This window comes from Aristolochia californica, unplaced genomic scaffold (genome assembly GCF_029961685.1).
Source record: "Aristolochia californica isolate CCGP_79_NKW_82.1479 unplaced genomic scaffold, dmAriCali1.0.hap1 SCAF_14, whole genome shotgun sequence".
Taxonomy (NCBI): domain Eukaryota; kingdom Viridiplantae; phylum Streptophyta; class Magnoliopsida; order Piperales; family Aristolochiaceae; genus Aristolochia; species Aristolochia californica.
Genome location: NW_027181815.1, coordinates 1,103,665 through 1,127,899, shown reverse-complemented (window position 1 = coordinate 1,127,899; position 24,235 = coordinate 1,103,665). Strand labels below are relative to the sequence as shown.

The following is a 24,235-nucleotide window of genomic DNA, read 5'->3' as shown; positions in this document are numbered from 1 at the left end:
GGCAAGAAAGCATATAACAGTTTTCTTCTTGTTTCTTCATTATTTATTTTGTTGTGATGTTGCATCCCCATCACCCCGTAACTATTCTTCTCTCTCTTTTCTAATAAATGTTAAAAACCGTTAATGGGAAATGTGGGATTTCCACTCTTTCTTCTTCTTCCACGTACGGCTGTAAATTCGTCTTCTATAGTTGGCCCTCTTCCTCATTTGGGGAAAACTCTTTTAAGGATCAAAACGCTGAGACAGGATGCCCAAATGGGGAGACTCTGATGGATAGTAAGGAAATCTCATCTGGGTCGTCCTCTTTTTGGGTGGAATGCAAGGGCTTTTTGGAGGTACAGGAAAAGATTCCCGTATGTTTCCGCTTGGAGTTTTCTTTGATTCAGGATTTTGGGGAGTGGCGGTGGCGGAATTTTTCCACTCCTACTGGAACTTGAGGTTTCTTTTCATGTAAATTTGTCTAGTGATACGAGCCGAGTGCTGATTACGATTTTTTCGTTTTGGTTTTTGTTTGATTTTTGGCTGTGAATTTCATCATTGCGTTCTTCTTTCGGCGAGACTTAAGGGTTAGTCATTTGTACAAAGCGAGGCTGGGTTCAGTACTCTCGTGTAATTGAATGATCACGCGACTGGTTGGTATCAACGGCGATTGATATCTCTTCGGAGGATGTTTTGCTAAGGATTGACATCCTTGGATTTGTTGTAAGGGATTATTGCTGGAGAAGATTTGATATTTCTTTGTTGTCGGTAGACAAATTTTTGCATGATCGTATTGGATGGTTGGTGTGGATTTCTAATGTGGTTTTCGATTCTGTGGTTCTTGTGGTGGAAAATTGAAGTAAACATTTCCAAGCGAGGTGTGGTTCCGCCTCTTTTTCCTCTATAAAGATCATGGGATTTTTAAGTATTATGAGAAATTCATTTGGATGTTCAGCATCGGGCGAGCGCCTGGTATCTGCTGCTAGAGATGGGGATCTTCAAGAAGCTAAGGCTCTTCTGGATTATAATCCTCGTTTGGCACGTTATTCTACCTTCGGTGTCCGTAATTCCCCTCTCCATTATTCAGCAGCTCAAGGTCATCATGAGGTGATCCTTTTCATTTATATGGTTTGAAGAGTTGTTATCTATTCGATAAATCCAAAAAGCGATAATGTTAAACATTACAAATTCCATCTTTCTCATTATTTTTCTCCGATGCTTCCTCGGTTCTTGTCTTCAGATTGTTTCCCTCTTGCTTGAATCTGGAGTTGATATTAACCTCAGGAATTACCGTGGGCAGGTGATAATTAATTCTGAAGATTGTTTGTTGCTTATTATGGTTTACAGATAATACTGAACCCGTAAAAGACTAATTTATTTTCAATGGCCTTTTGGCTATAACATTTTTCACCACAACCATGTTCTTGCCATGAACAGACGGCTTTGATGCAAGCCTGCCAATATGGTCATTGGGAAGTCGTTCAGAATCTCATGCTTTTCAGGGCCAATGTAAGATGTCCATTTGTTTGTTCATTTATATTAGATATAGTTTTGTTGCATTAACTCTGATTGGTTTTTGTATTTTTATTTTAGGTACATAAAACTGACTATCTAAATGGAGGAACAGCTCTCCACTTTGCTGCATTAAATGGTCACACTCGCTGCATACGCCTTCTCCTTGTTGATTATGTGCCTAGTATACCAAATTTCTGGGACCTTATAAGAAGAAGGTCAAGCCAACAGAATCCAGTAGTGGGTTTTGAAATGGGGTACAAAATCTGCTATTTGAACTCAAAGTGATCACAGTGTTATCCTTTTGGTCTTTTATCTCCCAGATTGGTCTAACTCTGTACATGTATTATTTGTTTTCCCGTAGGGCCCTGTTAAGAATAATTAATAAACCTGCAGATGGTGGGATCACTGCTCTGCATATGGCTGCTCTAAATGGGCATGTTGAGAGCACCCACTTACTCTTGGACTTTGGAGCTTCTGTATCCGATGTCACGGTGGAAGATGGGACTACCATTGACCTAATTGGTAGCTTCTTTCTCTCCAAGTTACTTGCATTGTTAACAAAATAATTGGGTCACTTTAGATGGTGTGAGAGAGTATTTTTTGTTTAGATGCTCTTTGTTCCCCATGGAATTATTCTTTGTTTTTTGGTAATGAAAAATTTGTCCAGGTGGTACCTATCACTTTTCTCAACAAAGTACTTGTATTTTAAAGTGTATTGGTTCTCAAAGTTGTATGAAGATGAAATTACTCATGAGTTGCATCATGCATGATCAAGAAAGGAAGTGATACTGTTGAGTAGAAAACTGTTCAAATTTTAGAGTTCATTAACATAAATGTGGATAACTTGAATATTGTGTTATTTGGAGAAAATCTTTGTCGGAATCTTAAATATTGATACTACCACTATTTTTCCTGTTAGTCCTATTCATTGACTATCTTATCTATTTTTTGATTTGTTTTATTTAGTCCAACAGTAAAACCTTATAGCTTTCTTATCAACAATAAAATGCAATAGAAACTTGAACTAGTTAGATTTATTCATGTACTAACCTAAATCAAGTGAAAGGTATGGCAGTCAAAGATTTGGTAGGCGACCTGTCTGAAAGTCGTAATTACTAAATCTTACATAGGAAATCATGTTTCATTTGATTAATTTGTAAAACTGCCAACTTAGGGGTGTTTATGTTAGAGCAGAATCAAATGAAAAGAACTATACCAGTAGAGGATTTGTTAGGCCAGCTGTCCTAAAGTTGGGTTGCAAAGGCTTATTTAGGACACTGTATTTCTTATGGTAAATTTCCTAAAGACCTATTTGTTATTGATGCAATCTGTGATTGAACTCAATCCAACATAATTTCTAATAATTGCCGCTCTGACTGAAGTTTTGAGGCTTCTCAGTTTCTGTGATAATCTAGGTTTTTTAATGTCAAGAAGGTTTAGTAATGACAAAGATCCACATCATCATACGAAGTGCTAATGAATTTTTCTGCTTGATGCTATGTTGCAGGAGCTGGAAGTACACCCCTTCATTATGCTGCTTGCGGAGGAAATGTACAATGCTGTCAAGTACGAAGTCTTGATCTTGACTTTCATTGTAGAGTTTTAATATATCTTTTGAAAGGTAATTTACTTTGTGTTTATGTTGAACAGGTTCTTATTGCCAGGGGTGCCAGTTTGACCGCAAAAAATGCAAATGGGTTCGTAAAACAATTATATCTGATAGAGCATATACTCTGTTATTTTTTGTATCTTCATTGCTTGGTTGCCATATGATGTCAAGAATTGAGCAAACTTTGATATCATGAGAAGTACTGTCTGGGACAAAGAACTGATTTAGAAGAAAAGTAAGTTAATATAACAGATTTTGTTCTTAATTTTTTCCTTATGTTCCTTCTTATAGTTGGACCCCGTTGATGGTTGCTCGTTCGTGGCATAGACACTGGCTTGAAGGGATTCTGAATAAAAAACCAGAGGCTCGCCGTGTACTTCCTTCCTCTTATCTGTCTCTCCCCCTAATGAGTGTTGTGAAAATTGCAAGGTGAGTGAGCCTTCATATTTGTCAACGTCATCTGAGGCTAATCAATTGAATATTTGCATTGTTTTCTTACATATTTGGGACAATGATCTAATCTTTAGTATGATGATGAAAACCAATTAACAATTTTTTTTAGTGAAATATTTCAATAGGATTCTTCAAAGAAAAAAAGAAAATCTATAGGATTGTGGTTTCCAGTATCCTAGAAGTTCATGAATAATCAAATGAAGTAAAGCTGCACATAACTTGGATGCATCTGGTGCTACCGACCAAAAGAAAAGAACAAAAAATACACCATTACAAAAACGTATTAATATTTTGTTGTAGCTGACTAATAAATAAACATTTAACAATAAATGTGGCCTCTTTTGTAGAGTAGAAATGCCTAGATTTATTTTACAGCGTAGACCAGCAAAGAACTAGTGAGTCATACTTAATTGCATGCCAGGTCAGCAAAAAAGTTGGCTGTCCTGTGCTCTCAAATTGTATGGATGCTGGATCAATCTCATTCTGTAGACTCTTCGATTCATCCAGTGGAGCTTAGTATCAGACTGTCAACTAGGACTGTGCAATCACAGTATACTATGCAAATTGTTGTCCTGCCTATTAAATAACCACTAACTTGGCTGGGCGTGATATGCTCATCGCACTAAACATACATCACAGTTCTTGTAACTGCTTCTAAGGCCAATCTATATATTGGCTGGTTGGTAGTTGTGATTAGGATTTACTTTATATGTGCATTATTAAGAATCCCATTATTCTGGCTCTAGAAATCCATAATGGAACTTTTATAATTCAAATAGATTAAACTGTTGATTCCTGCGGGAGCTAAGCCTGCATTAGTTTTTTCAGACCATAGGTACCATCTTGAGTAAGAAAATAACAGCAGATTTTGGAAAATTTTGCGTTTTACATCAATTAAAATTTTCCAATAGCATAACTGCTTTTTTTTTTTGCTTTTAAAATATATAATAATTGGTAGAAAAGTGGCATCTAAATGTCAATCTAAGGGTCCATTCAATGTCAAATAATAAGGTAAATTTAAAAAATTAAAAAATTAATTACTAAAAGGTTTGAATGGTAATTTGTATCTGGACCGATAACTTTTGTGCATGGTTGTGATCTCTGTTTGAGACTCACAATCAATGCTATAAAATCGACCTGGTCACCGATCCAGTGAGGTGATTGGGTCTGATTCAACCCAGGTCAATTGGGTTTAACAGCCTGATATCTTTCTCCTCCAATTGTCATTTTACAGAGGGAGAGGGGTACCTCGCCCCTCCTCCTCCCCCTCCCCCTCCTCTCTAAAAACAGAGACCCCTAAAAAATTACATCTTTTCTTCCATTATGTGTGCAAAATCCACAAACTTCACATGAGCCCCTCCCAGCTTTGGTTTCTCCTCTCCTTTTTCATACAGTATGAAAACCGATGACGAGTACAAGTGGAAAAAAGTCTGCTCCTCAAACAAGCTTTGAGCTCAAGATTGCACCAAAATCTCCTATGAATCATAAGCAGCCGATGCAAAAGCACAAGCTTGTTCTGAGTCTTGACCACACTCAGTTCAGACAAGATGAACTTAGAATAACCCTCACATTCTCCACCTTGAACCCTTCACAACATTCTTTTATCTGACTTCCAAAACAGAGTCTCCATTACTGACCTACAAGTTGGAGACCCAAAAACCCAATCTTAGCAGCAAAATCTTCACTCGCATTGTATAGGGTATTCTTTCGAAAAATCGCCATGTTAGGAACCTTGGGCAGAATCTCAAATCAAGCTTGGTAGAAAGGTAGCCTACAGTGAGAAATTCTCCATCACCCATGTCCACTCCCTAAACTCTCTGTTCATTGTCCTATGTAACTAGTCTCTCCATGATTTGTCCAAAAGCATTCCCTTCAAATAATCCCTTTTATCTATTCAAATCACACAAGAAAGACAAGAGAAAATGATAGGATTGGCACCTGTGACGAGGATGATAAGAATACACAGATGTCCATCATCAATAACATGAATGCTCTAGAGAGCAATACCGGCCATTTTCTTGAAGATTTCAGCCAGCTGATGCGGGACTCATCTTAAGATTAATGATGGAGGGATGGGAGAGATGATCAATAAGGTCCTGCAACAGGAGATGGGATGCATGCCAAAGCCATGGAACTCATGAGAGGAAGTGTCTAGAAGAAGAGAGGAAAAAAGTAGCAAATGGGGGATGGAAAGCAGGGGAGACTAACCTGGCTGACCAAGTTGGGTTATCCGGTTTGCCAGTTAAACCGGTAAATCCAGCCAGGTCAGATGGGTTTTAGCCCTCCGCCATTTTTTCTTATTAAACGAACTGGACAAGGAGTAGGGTCTGGTTGAACCCAGTTCAACTAGCCGGTGTAGTACAGATTTTATTACACTGCTCAAGATTAGTTTATTTTGAGTTTCAAAAAGGTTTCGGAGAAGAATTAAAGAACAAAAGATTCTGTCAATTGTCAACAGCTCTCTTACGGCACTTCCTTTTTTATTTTCTCCTCATTTCTGTTTTTTGACATTTGACCCTTTGTTTTTGCTAGTGCTGTAGTTTATTTGCTTTTTTCACTTTGTATCTGTATCGGCTTGCTTATGAATTTCCTCTTTCTCATAATTCTTAAAAAAAAATGATTTCTGAGAAAGAATAGCTTTTCATATTTGAAACTAGTTGTCTGTGAAATGAGTTTCCCCTGCACCTTAAACTTTGATATCTAGCAGTAGTTTGGACCTAGAAATATGGTATGTTGTGCTGAGGCAATTTCATAGGTGCTCAAAGAATGGATGGCAAAGAGTTTTCACGTTAGCTTTTGAAATGTGTTCCTTTTCCATTACCTCTTGAGTTAAAATAATCTGAACTATCACTCAGAAAAACAGGCATGAGAAGGTTGCAGTGAAGAATCTGTTTCATGGTGAGGCAACTCTACTACTAAAAGATGAATATCACTAAAAGAATATATGTAATCCAAGCAAATTGGCTAGTTTGAAAATTTCAAGTTAAAAGATGAAATTTATTATCAGAGGTTGCGCTACCTCCTTGATTAAGGTCTTTCAGATACAGAATGATGTGAAAGTTTTATGACTTTAATTCTCAAAATTAAAACACTCGGGTGCTTTAACATCTGTGCACTTTTCCTTATGGGTTTTAATATCTTAGATGGACTGTGGCTGCACAGGCGATTTAAGTCTGAGCAACCATGCATACCTTTTTGTAGAATGATACAGAAAAATATTATCAAGAGTTTGTACTGAAATCTCAAAAATTAAATTACTGATTGCTGTTTCTTCTTGTCTTATTCTTTTCTTCGCAGAGATTGTGGATGGAGGAACTCTGACGTGCAACCCTCTTGCTTTGATCCATGTGTAGTTTGTTTAGAAAGGAAGTGCACTGTAGCTGCTGAAGGTAATCTTTTCAGAAAAACTTGCAAATTAAGGCCTTTTTAGGGAAAGTTTAGTGACGCCTTCAAGTCCAAGATACATGTATGCCATGCATAGTGACCATGGTGGTCTACTGGATCATCACAAATATGGGACTAGGTTCCTAGAGAGGGAGGGAGAGGGGTGATTTAGATCTGCTAGACCGTGTTCTAGCAAAACGGTTGGTCCCTTCCAACCATACGGGAAGGAGAAGTTGAACCTATCTCTCTATGTAAATGGGTCCCATGTGATTGGAGGGGTGTTTAAATTTGATTTACATTTTAAAAACGGTTTCTCTTTTACATTGTTAAAAAAAGAGCAAATGCTTTTCCTCTACCGTTATTTGCATATGACCATAGAACTTCATGTAATTCTTGTTCACTCTGTTTGTCTTGACGTTTCCCTTCTGATTCTAGCAGTCTTGATTCGCACTATCTTTCAATTGATCAAAATAACTTGTAATTCATTCATCAAAATTGCAGGTTGTGGACATGAATTCTGCACGAGATGCGCATTATATCTCTGCTCTACCAACAGCACTTCCGCTGTTAAGACAGACCCTCCTGGTTCCATCGCCTGCCCTCTCTGTAGAAAAGGGATATTCTCCTTTGTCAAGCTTCCTGGCACACACCCTATCAAGGAAATTCCAAGGACAAGCTTGTCATTAAGTCTATGCACCGCATGTTCAAGTGAAAGTTCGGATTCTGTTTCCATTTCTGCTTCTCTTTGCAAACCAGATTTTCATTGCGCCCAGCTCTCTCCTTCAACCAGATGTTCTCTTCGCACCTTCGGCTGTCAAAAGCTTCCCACGATGAAATTTAATGCCAGCCTCTGCCTCGGAGGTTCAAAAGCAGAACCTTCTTTTGTTCCACATGGAGAACATGATCAAAGGGTGAGAAACCAGTTGAGGTGTTTAAGAGCTAGTCTCCGCCGGTCTGTGTCAGAAAGTGATACTAAAACATCATGCTTCCCTTTTGTAAATCCGTAACCCTCGTCACCATTGTTTGTTTGGCTGCTTCCACTGGTTGTATCAACAAATCTAGAACTCCTAAGAATATTTTAAATTCCACGACCCATTATGAATGCAAAGCTGTATATACCAGTATATGGATCTCTATCTATCGATGGAAAGACGATAGAACTGTCCGCAGTCCTGTAACGTGCAATGACTGCCAAATTTTAGGCCATTTTTTTACATTCTTAAGCTGGTAGAGTTGTAATTTGAAACCAGTGCAGTTTTATACTGAATTTAAACACAAAATTTCCATGGTTATTGATGGACTCGCGCTCAAAATTGTAATTATATCTGAATTTAGAAAATTCCTTGCAAATGTATTAGCAGAAGAGAGATTAAACTTCGAGCAGTATTTCTGATGGACGAAGACTTGAGAGTTATTATCGGGTAGGCTGGCGTTCGGAATGTAAACCGTGCGGAAGAAGGAAAGAATCGTTGCGCCGCCAACCGAATGAATCTTTCGTATCCCAATGAAATCTAGATTTCATTGCTTAAAACAGATTTTAAGCACATATAATGAGAGCCGCAATGGGTAGGGAAAACGACTGAAACACAACGGCAATTACAAGACGATATTTTCTTCTTCGTAGCAGTCAGTCCCCCACGCCAGCTTTATTTTCTTCAACGTCCGGCGGTTTAACTGGCCATCCTCGATGAATTCAGTAAGACGTTCGATAAACACGAAAGAAGTTTTATCAAGTGAATTCTCATAGATGCTGGTTGGTTATTTTACAAGCAAGAGGGATAGACTAAGAAGGGAGAAGGTGAGAGGAGAGCAGAGAATAAAACTACACAGATAGATTGAAACGGAGTCGAGGGCGGCCATGGAAGGAATAACAACTTTTGAAGCCTTGCAAGGTCAAGAAAACTTAACGAAGTGGGGGAAAAAAAGAAAATTTCCCGACAAAGGGAGAAAGCTCCGGAAAGATAGCACCTGAAATCATCAAAGCAGCCTTTTCCACTTCCGATTCTTGTAAACTTCAAAACCGCCGAGGAAGGATACGGAACCTTCCCGTCTGCTGAATGATGGATAAAAATGCGAAGGGACCGGAGAAGAGGAAGCCGGAGAAGTGAAGCCACCAGAGGAGGAATGATGGAAAGGCATCACGTTCTTGATCTTGACGTATCGCCGTCAATTGAAACGAAAAGGCACGTCGAAGTATTATTAACAACTGAATCGAAAGGGGTATATATATAGGATAGAGGGAGATAAATAAATGAGATAACAGAGGCCTGACATTCCAAACGGGTGTTTCTTCCCAAAACGACGAAGGAATGGTGACTGATTTGAATGGAGAGGAAAAGTACACAAATTTTCTTCAGCAGCGGAGTTACCACGAAGACCAAATCTTTTGCCGTCCAACACACGCAAATCAGAAACAAAAGGTACTCGCAAGGGGAAGAAGTACAAGGGGGAGGAAGCTCTCTGTTGCACGGCTGTGCTCCGCGGGATGCCTCTGCAATCTCCCTTGTAACCTACATTCATTTGCAGACTGAGCTCTGAAGATTGGTAGTCATTTTTGACATGGTTATCGGAAGAAGGCTACTCTGGTGAAACTAGACTGCGGCTTAAGCCTCAAAATAATTCCTTTTGGAGCTAAAATGTTGATTGACTAGATCGTTTTAACGAACATTTTGGGGAATTGTTAGCTTCAAGCAACATTCATCTCAAATACTATGAATACCCATTAAACCTAAAACCCTGGAAATGCTGCGATTCAAGGCATGAATCATCAAATCAAGTAACACACTTCAAGTTCTATCGCCATAGTCATGCATCAGAAGATAAATGGAATGCATGCAATGGTGGGCATGAGTGGATGAACTAACAGTTAACGTCCGTACTGAGTCCGAGATTATACATCTCAGCTCGTATCTTTTGCTCAGCTTAGGCTGAGAAAACCATAAACTAGGATATGCTTTCTGCAGGTTTTAGGTGATATACCGAGGTTTTTCTTCTGCTCTGAGGCCTATTTTTTGAGGAATGAACTCGGTAGTCTAGAACCCTGAGTAGGCAGAGAATCTGTTCAGACATGACTGCCCTTCTCTGCTTATTTACGCAACCTACCTACACAACAGGCTTATCGAAGTCCAGGAAACTATTTTAAAAAGCAAGCAGAAGACCATAAGGGCAATACGATCTTTTACGCTCAACGGAGGTTCTTCACTAGAAGCCAGATATGTATAAACGATGGCATAAACGAGGATGAGATCAACAAAAATGTTAAGTATGTATCTGCCTTTGTAATTTGCATTTTTTGTCTGCGAAATTTGTTTCTTCTTTCGAGTCTTTCACCTCCCTGTTTTAATTCCCTGCCGAAGTCTCTCTCTCTCTCCCTTGCTGAAACTGACTTCGTTGTCGTCATAGTCTCCTTGTGGACATGACAACACATGGTCAATCAGTCTCCGCGGCAGTGAGATTTCAGTACACTTACGTAATATCGCTCCCAGCAGAGAAGGGAGCGAAGCTCAAAGTAGGACAGTTTTAGCTCCGATCAGAAGGCTGTGCACTCATTTAATGTAAACCATCTTATCCTGCAGCTCCTCTCCTCTTTCACCGACTGCGTTTACGTGCTGTGGAGGCGAAATTAATGGAGGAAGCACGGTGGGATTACTCCATTAACTAGACTTGAGTTGAACCTCCTATAATTGAATCCACCGTGTAATATAGTTAAGTCTAAATTGAAGAAATTAATGGTTTTTATCATTTTAGACTTAACTAGACTTGAGTCGAACCTCCTTTAATTGAATCCACCGTGTAATATAGTTAAGTCTAAATTGAAGAAATTAATGGTTAATACCAGTAACCTCAAGAAGGAATAAAAACGAAGTCGAAGGAAACATCTGATTTCTGACCAGACCGACCTGCATCAAGAGCAGTTAACGTTCTAGTCTTCACGACTGACACCCTTTTTGTGCCCCTGTATAATTAGATTCGAAAGCAAATAGGGGACATGGGAAGGACTTGTCCCCCGAACGTTCCTCATTTCACTTTTGGGAGAGAGCTCTACTGACTGTACAGCCGAGATCAATTGAAGATGGCAATGCAGCCAAAAGAAAATATGTTCTTAATCGACGGACAACCCGAGGAGAAGAAAAGATTCGATTCTCCTCCTGCTGATGCCAACAGAATCACTCCCTTTTTTCGAGGTGGACCAAATACTTGCATACAGAGAGGATAATGGAGCTTCACTCTGCCTCTGTGGAGCCTCTCATCCCTTCCACCTCTTCCGACTATTCCACTACTCCTCGGACTTGCGCGCTCTTTCTTAAGTACCCATATTCGTTGCCCATATGCGCTTCTTGTGTTTCTTTATCTCATATAACTTGCGCGGAGAGATTTGCTGCTCGGGGTTCCCGTTTTGTTGTTGCCCGATTTGCACGCATGAGCCCTTAATCCTTGACGGGTCTGCTTTGACTGTGTGAGGCTGTTTCTGATTCGGAGCTTTGGGCTGCTTCTCGTCTCCGGGTTCGAACTTTTTACGAGTGTATTCAGTCTTCCTATGGGGTTGAGGTGAGGCGATTCATTTGGGGCTTTATTTACTTTTTCTTGTCTCCGCTTTCCCGAGGAGTAAAATTCTGCCTCTCCGCTTCGTGATTGCTGGAGGTTACAGTTAACTGAATCGTGGTTGTCTGCCTAACCTACTCGGAGGGTACTGAGATCAGCATTTTTCTAAGCATCATTTTTGCTCTTTGTTTTTATCATTACCCTTGGAGATTGAGCTGCATTTCAATTGATTTCGTTGTCTAAGTAATCATTTCTCCATATAGACATAGTCGAGGACGTTCGATAACTGTTTTGCTTGATTTGTTTTCTCTTTACCTTTTTTGTCTTCTTTCTTTATTTATTGGAATGAGAAAAATTCTCCATCATCCATACTCGTGACGTTTGGATAAGGTATTTGGTCTGTCATTTGCTCTCTGTGAATGGCTTCAATAGAGCCCTTTGGACCGGTGGGCGTTTACAATGCTTCAATAGCATTGTAGAACTGATGGTACGTGTACGATGTCAAGTGATGTTAGGATCACAAGAGGTACTTGGCGGAGCGTGAGTTTGAAGCCGTAAAGGATCGAATTGCTGGGAAGAGGTTTGGTTTTAAAAGAGTCTCTTGCGTAAATGCCACCCTTCCAGTCCCTCAAGCATTAGGATCTGCCGTTGAATTGTGCTCGTCTTGTAAGGTAAGAACAGTTAAGTTTGACCATTTTATTGGTGATGAAAAACTCACAGGCATGTTAATGGGGACGTTTGTTGTAGTTTTCCGAGGACGGAGAGGAGCTGAGTGCTGGTTGGGTCCCTTGATCTTAACCAGTATCCCAGACTTGCAGATGAAATAACTGGAAAGAGACCAGAGGTATATTTCGTTTAGACATTTAAACTTTGCGTAATTTTTTATTTTTTATTTTTGGGTGGGGTGGAAGAGGGATGTGAATCCAGCATGGATACAATGTACCTGCTTAGGTTATTTTTCAATTTTTATATATGATGCCTGTTGCAAGTTTGGACATTCTTGGAATGGAGCTTGTAAATGATCTTATGGAGTTTCTCAGTGAAGATTTTTAATCTGATATGGTTATTGTTAGGTTGGAGGAACAAGTAAAATGAAGGTGTACCATCTGAATATAGGTGTGGCTTGAAAATATATTGGGGACCGAGGGCATGCCACGAATGCAATTAGCTAGAAAAAACCCAGGCTTTGGCTAAATGGCCACATGGGGGTTTCTATTGTGAGGTCTTAGGTGCAAGTCTGACTAGGGTTTGGGGTTACAACATTCAAAAAAGAAAAAAAAATTACCTTGAGGCAGAAAAATATAATAGAGAGTAATGTGATACAAGAATAATGGAACCATTTGAAAAAACAAAAAAACATTTTAACTAGGCTCAATGAAATTGAGAAAGTTAAATGAAAAACACCATTGTTGGATTTCTGTTCTCCTTATGAATCTATCATGTTCTGTTTTGAACAAGCAATGAACAGATTATCTTCGGTTATTGGGCACTGATCGAAGGGTGGCATTATTTTATAAGAGAAGGACTACATTTATCCATCATCGCCATGCATTTGTCAGTAACTACCATTTAACTGGGAGATGAGTAGGAATGTTGAAATAACCTTTGAGGGGTGAATCCCAAAAGAAAATGAGAAACTATTAGCAAGACGAGAGAACACTCAGAGCAATTTCATTGCTCTGTTTGATTAGTCACATCTTTTTAGAAAGTGTATTTATAAATATATATCAAAATATTATTTTCTAGGGCAGTAGTATAAGTTGAGTAATAGCCAAATAATGCCAACTTATGCCACCAACATCATGTGTGTATGAAGGTAGTCATTATTTGTGACTAGTAGTGGCACATCCTCTCAGAGATGGTACCAAATGCTATGATCATTCCTTCACGTGCATGAAAGCATCTTAGCTTCATATATGAAGTAGATCTCCAACTCTAATAATGTGCATGTCTTTACTGTACTGGGGAAATTTTGGTGTTCTGTTGTAAAATGTTAGAACTATCTAAATGTGATTGAGTTGACCTCGTTATAAAATATCTTAGGTCATGCAGTTCATTCATCAGGAAGGGCAGTTGTGTGTCTGCAGATGGCTTGTTTGTAGCACAAATTGCCTGTGCCGAGTGCTGAGCTGCACAATTCAAGCAACACGATGAACAGAGGATCAATCATTCACAATGTCTGTTCTAAAAATGCTTTATGATAAGGTCATCTGGTTATCATATGGATACTTCAGTCTGTTGATTATAGCAGAAATTTTGTTAGAGAGTGATTTAAAATAGTCTAGATTCTGTTTTGTTTCTAAGAATTCTAGATCTAGGATATGTTATTTCCAGGAATAAAGTCTTGTTATCATTCTTGTTTGGTAAAGAGCTGCCTGTGTACAGAACTCCGTCTTTTGCCAACTCTGAACCTACCTTCTTTCACCAGGATAAGACTATTGAGCAAGATTTAGCTTATGGTTACTGTTGTTTTTTTCTTGATTTCAGCACTCGACTGTGCCATGTTGTGTCTGATGCTGTGCTTTCAAGGGTTAGGAAGTTTTTTGTGTTCACATGGATTCAAGTAAGCTTTTATCTGCTGTAGTTTCATTACAAAATGCTTTTGAAAAGTAAACTTATGTGGGACACTTGGATGTCACCAGAGATGTCAGGTTGTTGAAAAAGGAAGAGATGTAGCTATAATTTGTCATGAGACCTTTCAAAAAAATAAGCAGTGGGCCTTTTGTTTCTTGTGCTAGATGGCTTGTGATTTCAGAAATCTCTAATTTAATATAGCAGACACATGTCAGCCACTGCTTTGGTTATAACACATGGCACCATGTGGTCCAAATATTATATAGCACCATCTCATTGACAAAGGGGGCACTCTCTCCCAAAGACAACTAATGTGATTAGAATTTTGGAGGGGGCTTATTCCATTGGTGTATCTGCTTGCGTCAAATATGCGCAACAACTTTGATAAAAATCTTCCTCTTATGATTCTTCACCAAGTTGCAACCTGCTGCATCTTTCTTTGTTTTTTGTGGCTATTGCTGAATCAAGTAAGCTTAAAGAAAACAAGAACTTATTAATCTACTGGTCTTAATTCATGTGAAGATCACTTAGATCAAGAATGCATTCATATTCCGAGAAGTAAGCTTATTTAGGTGTGGTCTTATGAAAGTGAAATCTTTAAAATCAACCAGATACACTTTCCATAAGAGCCTTGCATAGTTGTATTTGGTTGTTGCATGCTCTTTGTTTATTAAGACTTTCTCCATGTAATGTTAGCCTGTTTCATTTCTCAATCTTGTGGGGGACCAAAATTTTCCCAGATATAATTGACGGAAATGAACATGTTGTGGTTTTGTGTACCGTCCAATTGTTCTCAATGGTTTTTTTTGGTTACTGTACTCATTCTTGTTATTTATCTGTCAAGTTGCTTCTATAATTTTTGCCATGTAAGTCTTTCTATTGTTGGATTATATTGCAGAATTCTGTTCAATTTGAGAACGATCTTTCTTTTTGTAAAATTGGATCAACTTTAACAGGGCATAGGAGCTGATTTTGCTAGAGCTTACCTGAGTAACGTGTGTGTGGCCAAGGAGCTGCATCAAAATGGTGTGGGCTATGCACTGGTTTCCGAGTCGAAGAAAGTTGCTCATGAATGGGGTAATAGTTCTTTTTCTGGTAATATGTCAAATAGAGAACAACTCCTTTGGGAGCTTTTTCATTTTTATTGAAAAAAAAGGAACAAGAAAACATGTATTTTTCTCTAAGGGTTTCTTGAGATATGCTGCTATCGAGCTTGGAAAATATATCCCACTTCATTTAGATGCTTAGAGGGTGAATAACTGAGATCATGGTTTTCTTCAAGCGTTACCGATCTGTATGCCCAAGTAACCATTGACAATGAAGCATCAAAGAAGTTGTACACTAAGACTGGTTTCATCTATGAGAGATGAACCTGCTTGGCAAGCCAGATTCCTGGATAGGCCTGGACGACTTCTTCTATGGGTTGGCCTCAACTCTGAGACATAATAACAGAGATATATCTGCGACTATGTTATCATTGTTTGGTGCTATACAATATTGTTTTTTCCATTGTAATATTTTCCTGTTTATCAAACAAAAAGATGCAGATGTGTACTTCCGTTTTAGAAGAACGAAATAAAGTATTATTCTCTCTCTTGAACTGGGAGCATATCATCCTTGCAGGGAGACCACTACTGCAGGCCGAGAGATCTTTTATATATCAAGGAGAAAACTGAACTTCATTTGCAATAACCTACAGTCCCTCGTGGACCACATCTGGAAAATAAATAACTTTAAAAGGACACCAGGAGAAGCATTCAGATCAGTTTCTGTAGTACTGGAGTTCGTAACCACCGAAGGACGTGGAGAGCATTAGCATGTGATTAATTGTCAAAAGCCACAGTTTGTACTGATCATAATCATTCATCTCTAGCTTCATCATCCCTCCACTGGTTTTCAAAACTACGGAGGTTGGCCCATCGACCTCGGAGATCGAGTCTTCATGTAAATCTGTTATTGTGCCTGTCACCAATAGTGATTGATGAGATACACTTGCCCTTTAAGATAGAATTTCAGATTTGACTGCTCAGAAGTTAATTCATTCAAATTCATTGGCTTACTTTCTTTGGTACTGGTGAAGGCCTGCAACGAGCTCCTCCTGTTCTTCGATCTCAGTAGTACCTGTCACAGAATAGATCAGAAATATTTTTGTTCTAATGTGGTGGGATCAAGCTTTAGTAGATAGAGAAGCAACCTTTGCTTGGGTATTCAGTATAACTGACACGAATCTTAGTTTGCAACGTCCTGCATATGATATCACAAGAGGAGAGAAGCAGTAGAAGGTTAATGAGAAACTGAACCTGGAAATGAATTAAAGCAGTGATAACTGATAAACGTTGCCTACAACTAACCATCTGCTGTTCTAACTTTTAGCTCAGAGCCTTTTGCCAGCACTGCCCTGTACTTGTCGTAGTCCATCTCAAAGCCCTTATGTCCCTCAAATGGAAGAATGTGCCCACCACCGTCCCCTCTCTCTTTACGGCCTGGCCTTGCTTTAAGTGTCGCCGCCCCTCTCAGTGCTACAAAGTGAATGAGATGTCAATGACTCATATAGTACTATATTCTTATATTCTTCAATTGGTACAGTCCTTTCCCAAAGAAAATTCTCAGAAGCTAGTCCGACTGGGACATTCTAGATATCAGAGTTGGATCATTTTATTAGTTAAACGACCCTTTGGTCTGTAAGGCCATCAACTGGTTTCTGTAGGGCATGATTCGTCATATCGTTCAATGTATCGGGTGATGGGTGATCTCTGCTGGCACAGCCTAAATACCAGCGGACATAGTTTGGTTAAACAGCACAACCCATACCGATATGACGATCCATGAGCAGGACCTCAGGTGGAGCTTTTCAAGGAAAGAGTACAGACAGGTTTTGTGTCCACGAGCAGGAGCCTAGATGAGGAAGGACTGTACGAGTCTTTGTTTAAGGGAAGGAAGAGAGTTTGGGACTACATACACGTTGCAGCTGCAGCAGTGAATGTTATTATATCACTCACACCAGTAGCCACCATGGCTGAACTCATGGCAGTGCTTAGCTGCTCCCGGTTGGCACCCATGTCTTCTGCTATTTGGGCACATTGTGCTGCAACCAGTGCCGCTGCTGAAGCAATGGCAGCCTCTTTTGTTGTGTTGTGTTGGTTTTCCTTCACGTTTTCTGCTGCAACAGCCGCGAGTGCGGCTGCGACACTTGCAATCGATACTGCTGCATGCACTTCTGCCTTCTGCAGCCTTTCGTCCTCTTTCCTCTTTTGCTTGAGCTCCTTCATCCATTTCCCGATTGATATCTCTTTCAACGGAATTAGCTTCTTAGGAAGATGTAGAGACTGTTTTGTTGTTCACCTGTCAGCCAATGTAAATTTCGATGTGTGTGCTTACAAGTTTCGATCAATGAAAAGAGGTACATACCCATTTCTTTCGGAAACATCGCTTGTAGTTTAGTTCTGGGTGAATTGCCTGCTGCAGCCATATCCATGACTAAACAAAGCAAGATGTCATTAAAATTGCTACCTTAAATTTGTTCCTTCTATTACAACCTTGTGTATGGAGTTCGGTTCTAAAAGGTACCTTTAGATCGTCTGTTTTCCAGGGTGGTAATGGCTTTGTATCTCCCCTGTCCATGTCCATCTTCTGCAAGTTCATTTCCAAGTCAACCAGAGCATTATATCGTGAAGAGTATGGATTAGATACAGCTACTTACTGATGATGGAGGACTGGTATCGCTCTTAACAATCTTGATGAAGTTCTCTTGAAGTGCCAGCGATCGATCGTGTGGTGCTGGTTGCATGACATGAGCTGCAGCGTTGCACCACAGCTGTGAAAGAGAATCTGCCATGTCTGAAGGAGCTTCAGGAGCTTTCATCTTCAAATTTGAATCCATGCAATCAGACTCGGAACGAAACAATAAGGAGTGCCAGTAATGAACCAGCAACCACCAATATATTGAGCTTCAAGGGGGCTAAATGACTAAGATGACCCCAACTAAGATTTGAAATTATAACTCTACCCTTCATCAAGCTTTCTTTCTCAACAGACTCAACTGTCCAATAGCAAAACATGTAGGAGATGAAGCTAATCTGTTGTCCAGATTTAGGGAACATTAAAGCCTGAACCAAGGAAAGTAGAGAGCCAGAAATAAAAGAGAGAAATTTTACTGATCTGACAGCTAGCATTATCACCCACCAGACATTATAAAATATTTGAAGTTGGGAAACAAAGCGGCCTTTCTGCATCTACAAAAGCCTGTGTGAATCAGGTTTTGATTGAAGAATGCTCTAAGAACCAATAACGCAAACACATGCCAGCCATGATAGTACCATATATTTTTATTAGATAACTCATTGACAAAGAGAAACAGCAAATGCTAGGCCCTCATCTTTGCTGCCTTTAGTTCCTAGCCAGGAATTCTGGCTGAGCACAAAGTGTCTCCTGGAGAAGATTGTTGGAAACTCAAGCTGGGTGAGTCTTGAGGGCCACTATATTCATCTCTGTAACCCCAAAAGAGAAACTAAAAAGGGATGGGGATGGCCATCATCATCGCCCAGCGTGCCCTTGGGCCACATTAATAAAATCGGAGTCCTCTAAAGGGAAGACATATATCATTGACTCTAACCACTGTTTACTTGTAAGAGCACAAGGGATTGCCTTCCCAGTTCTTGAACTTAACGATGACGCCGAAACCAAGCTTTGGTTTGATCTTTTAACATAGAAGATTCATCATAACTAGCTTCTAATTTGAAAGGGTGGACAGGGAACAATAGTCTGAACACCGGGGGGGGGGGGGGGAGAGGAATTTTCATGGGTCTAACGCCGATTTGGCGTCGCATGCTTGGAAGAAATAAAAACTTATAAAGAGCCATCTTTGATAACAGAGAGAATCGAACTAAAGCAGGAGATGGTGATTAAATCATTAGAGTTAGCCTTTCAGAACGTATCTCTGGAGAAAGAAAGCTAGAAAAAAAAGGTGCAAAGCATAAACACTAGGTTGTAATCAGTATTAAATCGACTTGTCGATGAACAGAATCCATCAAATAGACCAACATCACATTATGCCGATCATCATGAGCTGAACCTTTATGAATTACTGCACGCGGTGTTATGAGTAGGCTTATTTAACTAAACTAACCTGATTAAGATGCCTTGTTCAAATCGTTCGTCCATTTCTTATCGCAATCCCAATCAATGATATTAAAGTTTCATTAGATGCATTGAACTAAATAAAAAATTACCATCTAGGTGAGCTCCAATAATAACTTACTGAAATAGAGTCAAAATTTTCTAAAGTGGAATTTATACACTTCGCCTTTTTGTTACCTGAGGTTTTATTTGCTTCCTCCTACCAGGTTAAGATTTGTGATGTTTTACCATTGAATTTCCTTGTGAAGCTTTAAAACCTAATTAAAATCTGAAAGTTGAAGAGATAACATCCATTAATGGCCTCTAGGCCCATTGCCCACTCGATACAGGAACGTACATAAAAAGGCCACCAAGAAGGAAATCTGAAACTTGGGCTCCTTTAGCAGTAAATGATTCTTTCATCTCCTCTTGCAGAGAAGAAGGATAAAAGTTGAGATGAGCTGAAGATGGTTCAGAATCATGTACCGCGTCGAGCAAGGGGCCGGCAGCTGCTCTCGTCTTCCCTTTCGAAAATAATCTTTAACGGGCAATATAAAGTTCAGGGGTGGTGATTAAATGCTTAAGCCTTGATTTCAATTAAACATGCTAAATGATACTACCTTACCCATTTGGTTTCAAGTCAGTGGAGGGATTCAAGCCCACCCTATCGATTGCCAGCCCCAGCGGAAGTTTGGCATGGATGGCTTCCTTATAACGGGGTAAAACAAGCTTTCTTCAAGCAAATTTCACCATCTTCCCCTCTTCGTTGAGTTGGTTCAATCTTCCATTCAGAGGATGTTTGATCTTATGCGTAAACTAAACCTAGCCATGGAAGAACTGGTTTCGAATGAAGTGAAATGGTCCAGGTTAGATGTTCGTTGAGTCATTCCATGCAATTTCACTGAAGAGTGAGAATACCATCCGGCTCTACTCTGTTTAGTTGTTCCTTGAGAAGCTGCTGATTCGGCCTTGGTCACTCTCACAATGCTCGTAAGTTTATTCGTGAGAAGACAGGTGAGTTGATAAGCTGTGGCAAGTGGGTGTCCTCTGCCTCATTGACGTCTCCTTTGCGATTGATTTGCCATTCATATACAAAGTGGAGTTGGCACAGCAACTTGTGCCATGAGTGTTATGTCCCTACGTCCAATCTTCTCTCTTCTTTGGCTCATGGGTGTGACACAAGTTACTCTGAGATTGTGACTCTTCTGTTTGTTGCTATTCCAGACATTTCAAACTGTCAACCATCCAACGACTAGTCCAGTTCACAAGCTCAGAAAATAGATCTGATGGAGATGGAGAACCTCTTATTCGTTTCATTTTTTTTTCCCGTTCAAAACTTTCAAGGCCTTGGTCACTCTTAAATCTCCCCTATCCCATAATTTTTGTCTTGATTTTTTTTCCAAATTGGTTATTTTAAGTTGTGTTAAAAAGAATAGCCTTATATGAGAATTATGTTTTTAAAATCTTTTTTATTATTACAATCCATCTCAAAACTTTCTTTATTGGAGTCTTTTTAGGTGTTTTCAGTCATACATGTTCGTAGTGGAATTATTTTATTTCATTTGAGTAAAATGATAACTTTTTCATCCATCTATTGGCATCATCTTTTTATTTAGAAGTATAAAGAGTTGCATTGTACGCATCCTTCCATTTGAAGTATGAAAGTGTTGAAGACTCAATAGCTAACCAAGTCACCCAAAGGAGGTGCCGCTGACTCACTAAGTTAATTGCTTTTAGTTTCATATTTTTTATTATTTTTAAGTATATTTTTCATTAAATGTTTAAGGCAAGAGTCCGTAGGGGTAGAATTGTAACTATTAAACCCTAAACTCTATTTGCGTCAAACCCTATTTTGAGGGCAAATGAATGAAGAAAAGACAAGTCTGATTTTAAGTTAAACAAGGTTAAGAGTTTTCCTTGATGAGCTCTAGGGTTTGGAGTTCTCCTTGACGAGCACTAGGTCCAGGTTCCCTCTTGAATCTAATTCCTCTCCTACCCCTTTTTTATATCTCTTGTTCTCCACAACCTTACCAAGAGAGAAGAGGTTCAATTTCTAAATTTTTGTGACAAAAAGAGGCTAAAAATCCTCTCTTTCTGTGAAGCGCAAGAGGTTTCTCAACCTTTCATCCATGAGCAGCAAGGGGGTCATTATTTCTCCTTTTTCGAGTTCCATAAGAGGTTCTTATACCTCTTACCGAGAGCAGTAGCATCTACTAATGCTAAACTCGTTTTTCACATTCTGAATTCAGCACTCCCACGCCGAGTTACTAGATCTATGGCAAGGGACCATAACAACGTGGTATCAGAGTTATACCGATGTTGCGAGTTCGAATCCCAGAGGCAGAGACCTAGAGCCAAATGTGGTTAGAGCAATAAAAGCGGACCACGTCTCTAGAGTGAGGCCGCCGTGGACGTCGGCTCATAACGGTGGGAGTATTGTTGTGGTCTTGGGGTTAAATGTTTGGCTTTTTATTACCTACCAGATCGATCTTTTGAGTATTATTAGCTAGGTACTTAACATTTGGTATCAGAGCTATACTGCTGTTGCGAGTTCAAATCTCGGAAGGGACGACCTAGAGCCAGATATGGTTAGAGTGACAAAAGCGGGCCACCGTGGACGTCGACTCATAATGGTGAGAGTATTGTTGTGGTTCTGGGGTTAAGTGTTTGGTTTTCCGCTACCTACCAAATCGATCTTTTGGGTAGTATTGGCTAGGTACTTAAATGAAAGTTGTTATCTTTTTAATCACATGTTTCAATTCCTCAAATTATTTCTTCAGAACAGCACCTATAGACTCTTTTTTTCGCCCTAAAATTGGGCTCGTCTGCCATTAAGTTTGAACGGACTTTTTAGACTAGTGTTTGGAGTTTAGTCGTTTGGCTAGGAGTAATTTTTCTTCTCTCAAATTTATTTTGTGCAAGTTGGGCTTCTTAACAAAGAAAAAAGTGGTCCCAAGTTTGAGAGTGAAAAGTAGAAGAAGAATAAATAAAGAAGTAGCCAAAAATGAAGACTTTTACACAATGTCTTAATCAATTTTATGAAATTTTAGATGACTAGAATATCAAAGGGAAAGAATAAAAAGAAGGTTTATTTTTTAATTTTTTAATTTTTCAGCCACATAAGAATGTGGACTAAGATTTTTTGGAAGTTGAAATTACAAACTCCAAGTTGAGTAGTGTTGAAGAAACCATATCAAAGAGTCTAAGATGAGTCTCATGCAAAACATATTTCACAAGTTTCATAGAGTAAGGTGAATCTCATGTAAAACAAGTCTCACAAGAGAATCAAACTCAAAGGAAAAAACAGGAATTTGTGTTTTATCTCTTTTATATTTAATTTAATTAAAAAGTTATATTTTGGGTGTAATTGGGGTTTTGAGAAAGTTTATTTTTAGGAGGATTCACAAGTTGTTTTCCATTAAAGAAGGACATGATGTAAGAAAGCAACCTATCTCTCTCATTATGATTTCAAAGCAAGACCAATGTACCAGTCTTTGTCCTTTAGTTTTTTGTCTCACGTTTCTTCTCCATTCTTCTCTCCTATTTTCCAAAAATCAACAAAAAGACTAGGTTATACACAGTCATGTTAATTGGGTCTCACTCCCAAATCAGAACATGGGTTAGATAGTCTTGGTCGGGTTCAACAAGGTCGAATCTCAGCTCCTTGTGCTTCGAAAGAATGGATTTGTAAAGCAAAAACACAAAAAAAACAAAACTATACATGAAAACCACAAAGAAGGCTCATGCACAGAAAAAAATTGCTGAAAATATTACTACATTGACCTCGGATTAGAGAAACTTGTAACTTCTGCTTAGTGAATTTTGGATAGACTTTTTTGTTTGGAAACCTTTCAGGCAAATACTGCCATTTAGTTTTGTCAAAATTTACTACAGTCCCATCTTCTGCTCTCCAACAAAGAAAACTGAAAACTGAAGCAGAATGTCGGCTGAGTTTTACTGTATTAAATAAAACTTCATTCACATGGGACCAAATGAAAACCCGAGGGCCTGCTCTGGTAGAGAGTCACCTCAGCAGTAATCTACCATAGGCAACATATATGGTCCCGGAGGTTCACCAAAAAAACCCATTAATCTGTTCGTTCTCTTCCCTGTATTAATTTTTATTTTCATCTTCTCCGAGAGTCCAATAATGCAAAGAGAGAAAGGGTTGGTTAAATTGCGTCGCCTGGGGGAAGAGAAGAGGAGAAAACTGGTGATCTCTTCCACAAACACATGATGTTCCCTCCTGTCCAATCTCCAAACCAGGGCTCATTTAACCCCCTCCACCCACCATTTCTCTACACGTGCACCCCATTCAATGCTGTACACGAGAGATCGAGACATTCACGTGGTTACCCAATCCCTCCATGATCCACTCTTCCCTGTCCTCTTTTCCTCCCAAAAAAGACTCCTACTGTCTGCTCTTTGATGCACAGTCTCCTTCCCCACCCTAGGTGGACCAACTCTCTCCGCAAATCTCTCCCCCCCTTCCCTTCTCACTCCATTATTCTTCTCATAAAAACTTGTTAAAACAGTCCAGTTGTTACCCATTGCCATCAATCTAGGCTTATAATATGTACCAAAATTTTACGATACAATGAGCCTCATCATTGTTTGAATTCAAGGAAAGTGTTTAGAGCTCTTTCCCTGGTATATTTCTGATTGTTTCATCGTCTTTGACCAAGTGTCTCTCTGGAATGATACTCTGGATAGTGAAGAATCTGATGAAAATCTGTGAACAGAAGTTCAAATCCAAGATTTTATTAAACGCCTCCCTTGATTTTAGTGGGTATAAAATTCCTTGGTGGAACATGACTCTCTTTCTCCAACATGCTTTGTCTCCTCATCTCAAGGACACTGTACTGCTTAGATTAGGAGACGAAGACAAAGTTTAGCAAATAATGCTTCGATTCATCCCTTGTTTTAAGGAGAAGATAACAGTAATCAAATAGATATTGGCTGGAAAGCTAATTAGACAACAAAAGAAGGTAAGGAAGTTAAACTAGAGTGAAACTAAACCTAACCCTTCAAGCCCCACTACCCTGTTATCTTACCATTATTCCA

At 39.3% G+C, this 24,235-nt stretch overlaps 2 protein-coding genes and 1 long non-coding RNA gene across 7 annotated transcripts; 2 read left to right on the top strand and 1 right to left on the bottom strand.

Moving 5' to 3' along the window:
* The first annotated feature begins 91 nt into the window (after positions 1-91).
* Positions 92-8,218, top strand: LOC137949529 (probable E3 ubiquitin-protein ligase XBOS32). Of its 4 annotated transcripts, none has more exons than XM_068795592.1 (11): positions 92-335; positions 935-1,075; positions 1,220-1,279; positions 1,417-1,488; positions 1,573-1,748; positions 1,856-2,016; positions 3,002-3,060; positions 3,145-3,191; positions 3,395-3,532; positions 6,854-6,945; positions 7,442-8,218. In XM_068795592.1, exons 1-11 carry the CDS (start codon positions 108-110, stop codon positions 7,945-7,947), a joined length of 1,680 nt encoding a protein of 559 aa, XP_068651693.1. In that variant the 5' UTR covers positions 92-107; the 3' UTR covers positions 7,948-8,218. The 4 variants fall into 4 exon arrangements, with proteins under 4 accessions (XP_068651693.1, XP_068651696.1, XP_068651694.1 ...); XM_068795595.1 differs by having other exon boundaries at positions 239-335; positions 935-1,086; XM_068795593.1 differs by having other exon boundaries at positions 248-857; positions 935-1,086.
* Positions 8,219-11,256: 3,038 nt separating this feature from the next.
* On the top strand, positions 11,257-15,585 carry LOC137950742 (uncharacterized). 2 transcript variants are annotated; one of them, XR_011111988.1, is made up of 5 exons: positions 11,257-11,488; positions 11,989-12,153; positions 12,230-12,326; positions 13,970-14,045; positions 15,013-15,585. It is a non-coding gene; the product is annotated as an uncharacterized lncRNA (long non-coding RNA). The 2 variants fall into 2 exon arrangements; XR_011111987.1 differs by lacking the exon at positions 11,257-11,488 and having other exon boundaries at positions 11,504-12,153.
* A 233-nt stretch (positions 15,586-15,818) lies between these two features.
* LOC137950741 (VAN3-binding protein) lies at positions 15,819-17,936 on the bottom strand. Its single transcript, XM_068797349.1, has 8 exons — positions 17,757-17,936; positions 17,624-17,686; positions 17,465-17,533; positions 17,016-17,364; positions 16,408-16,575; positions 16,251-16,300; positions 16,117-16,177; positions 15,819-16,018 (listed from the first exon to the last, which is right to left on the bottom strand). The coding sequence occupies exons 1-8, from the start codon at positions 17,934-17,936 to the stop codon at positions 15,819-15,821; spliced, it is 1,140 nt and encodes a 379-aa protein (XP_068653450.1).
* Between the last annotated feature and the right edge of the window lie 6,299 nt (positions 17,937-24,235).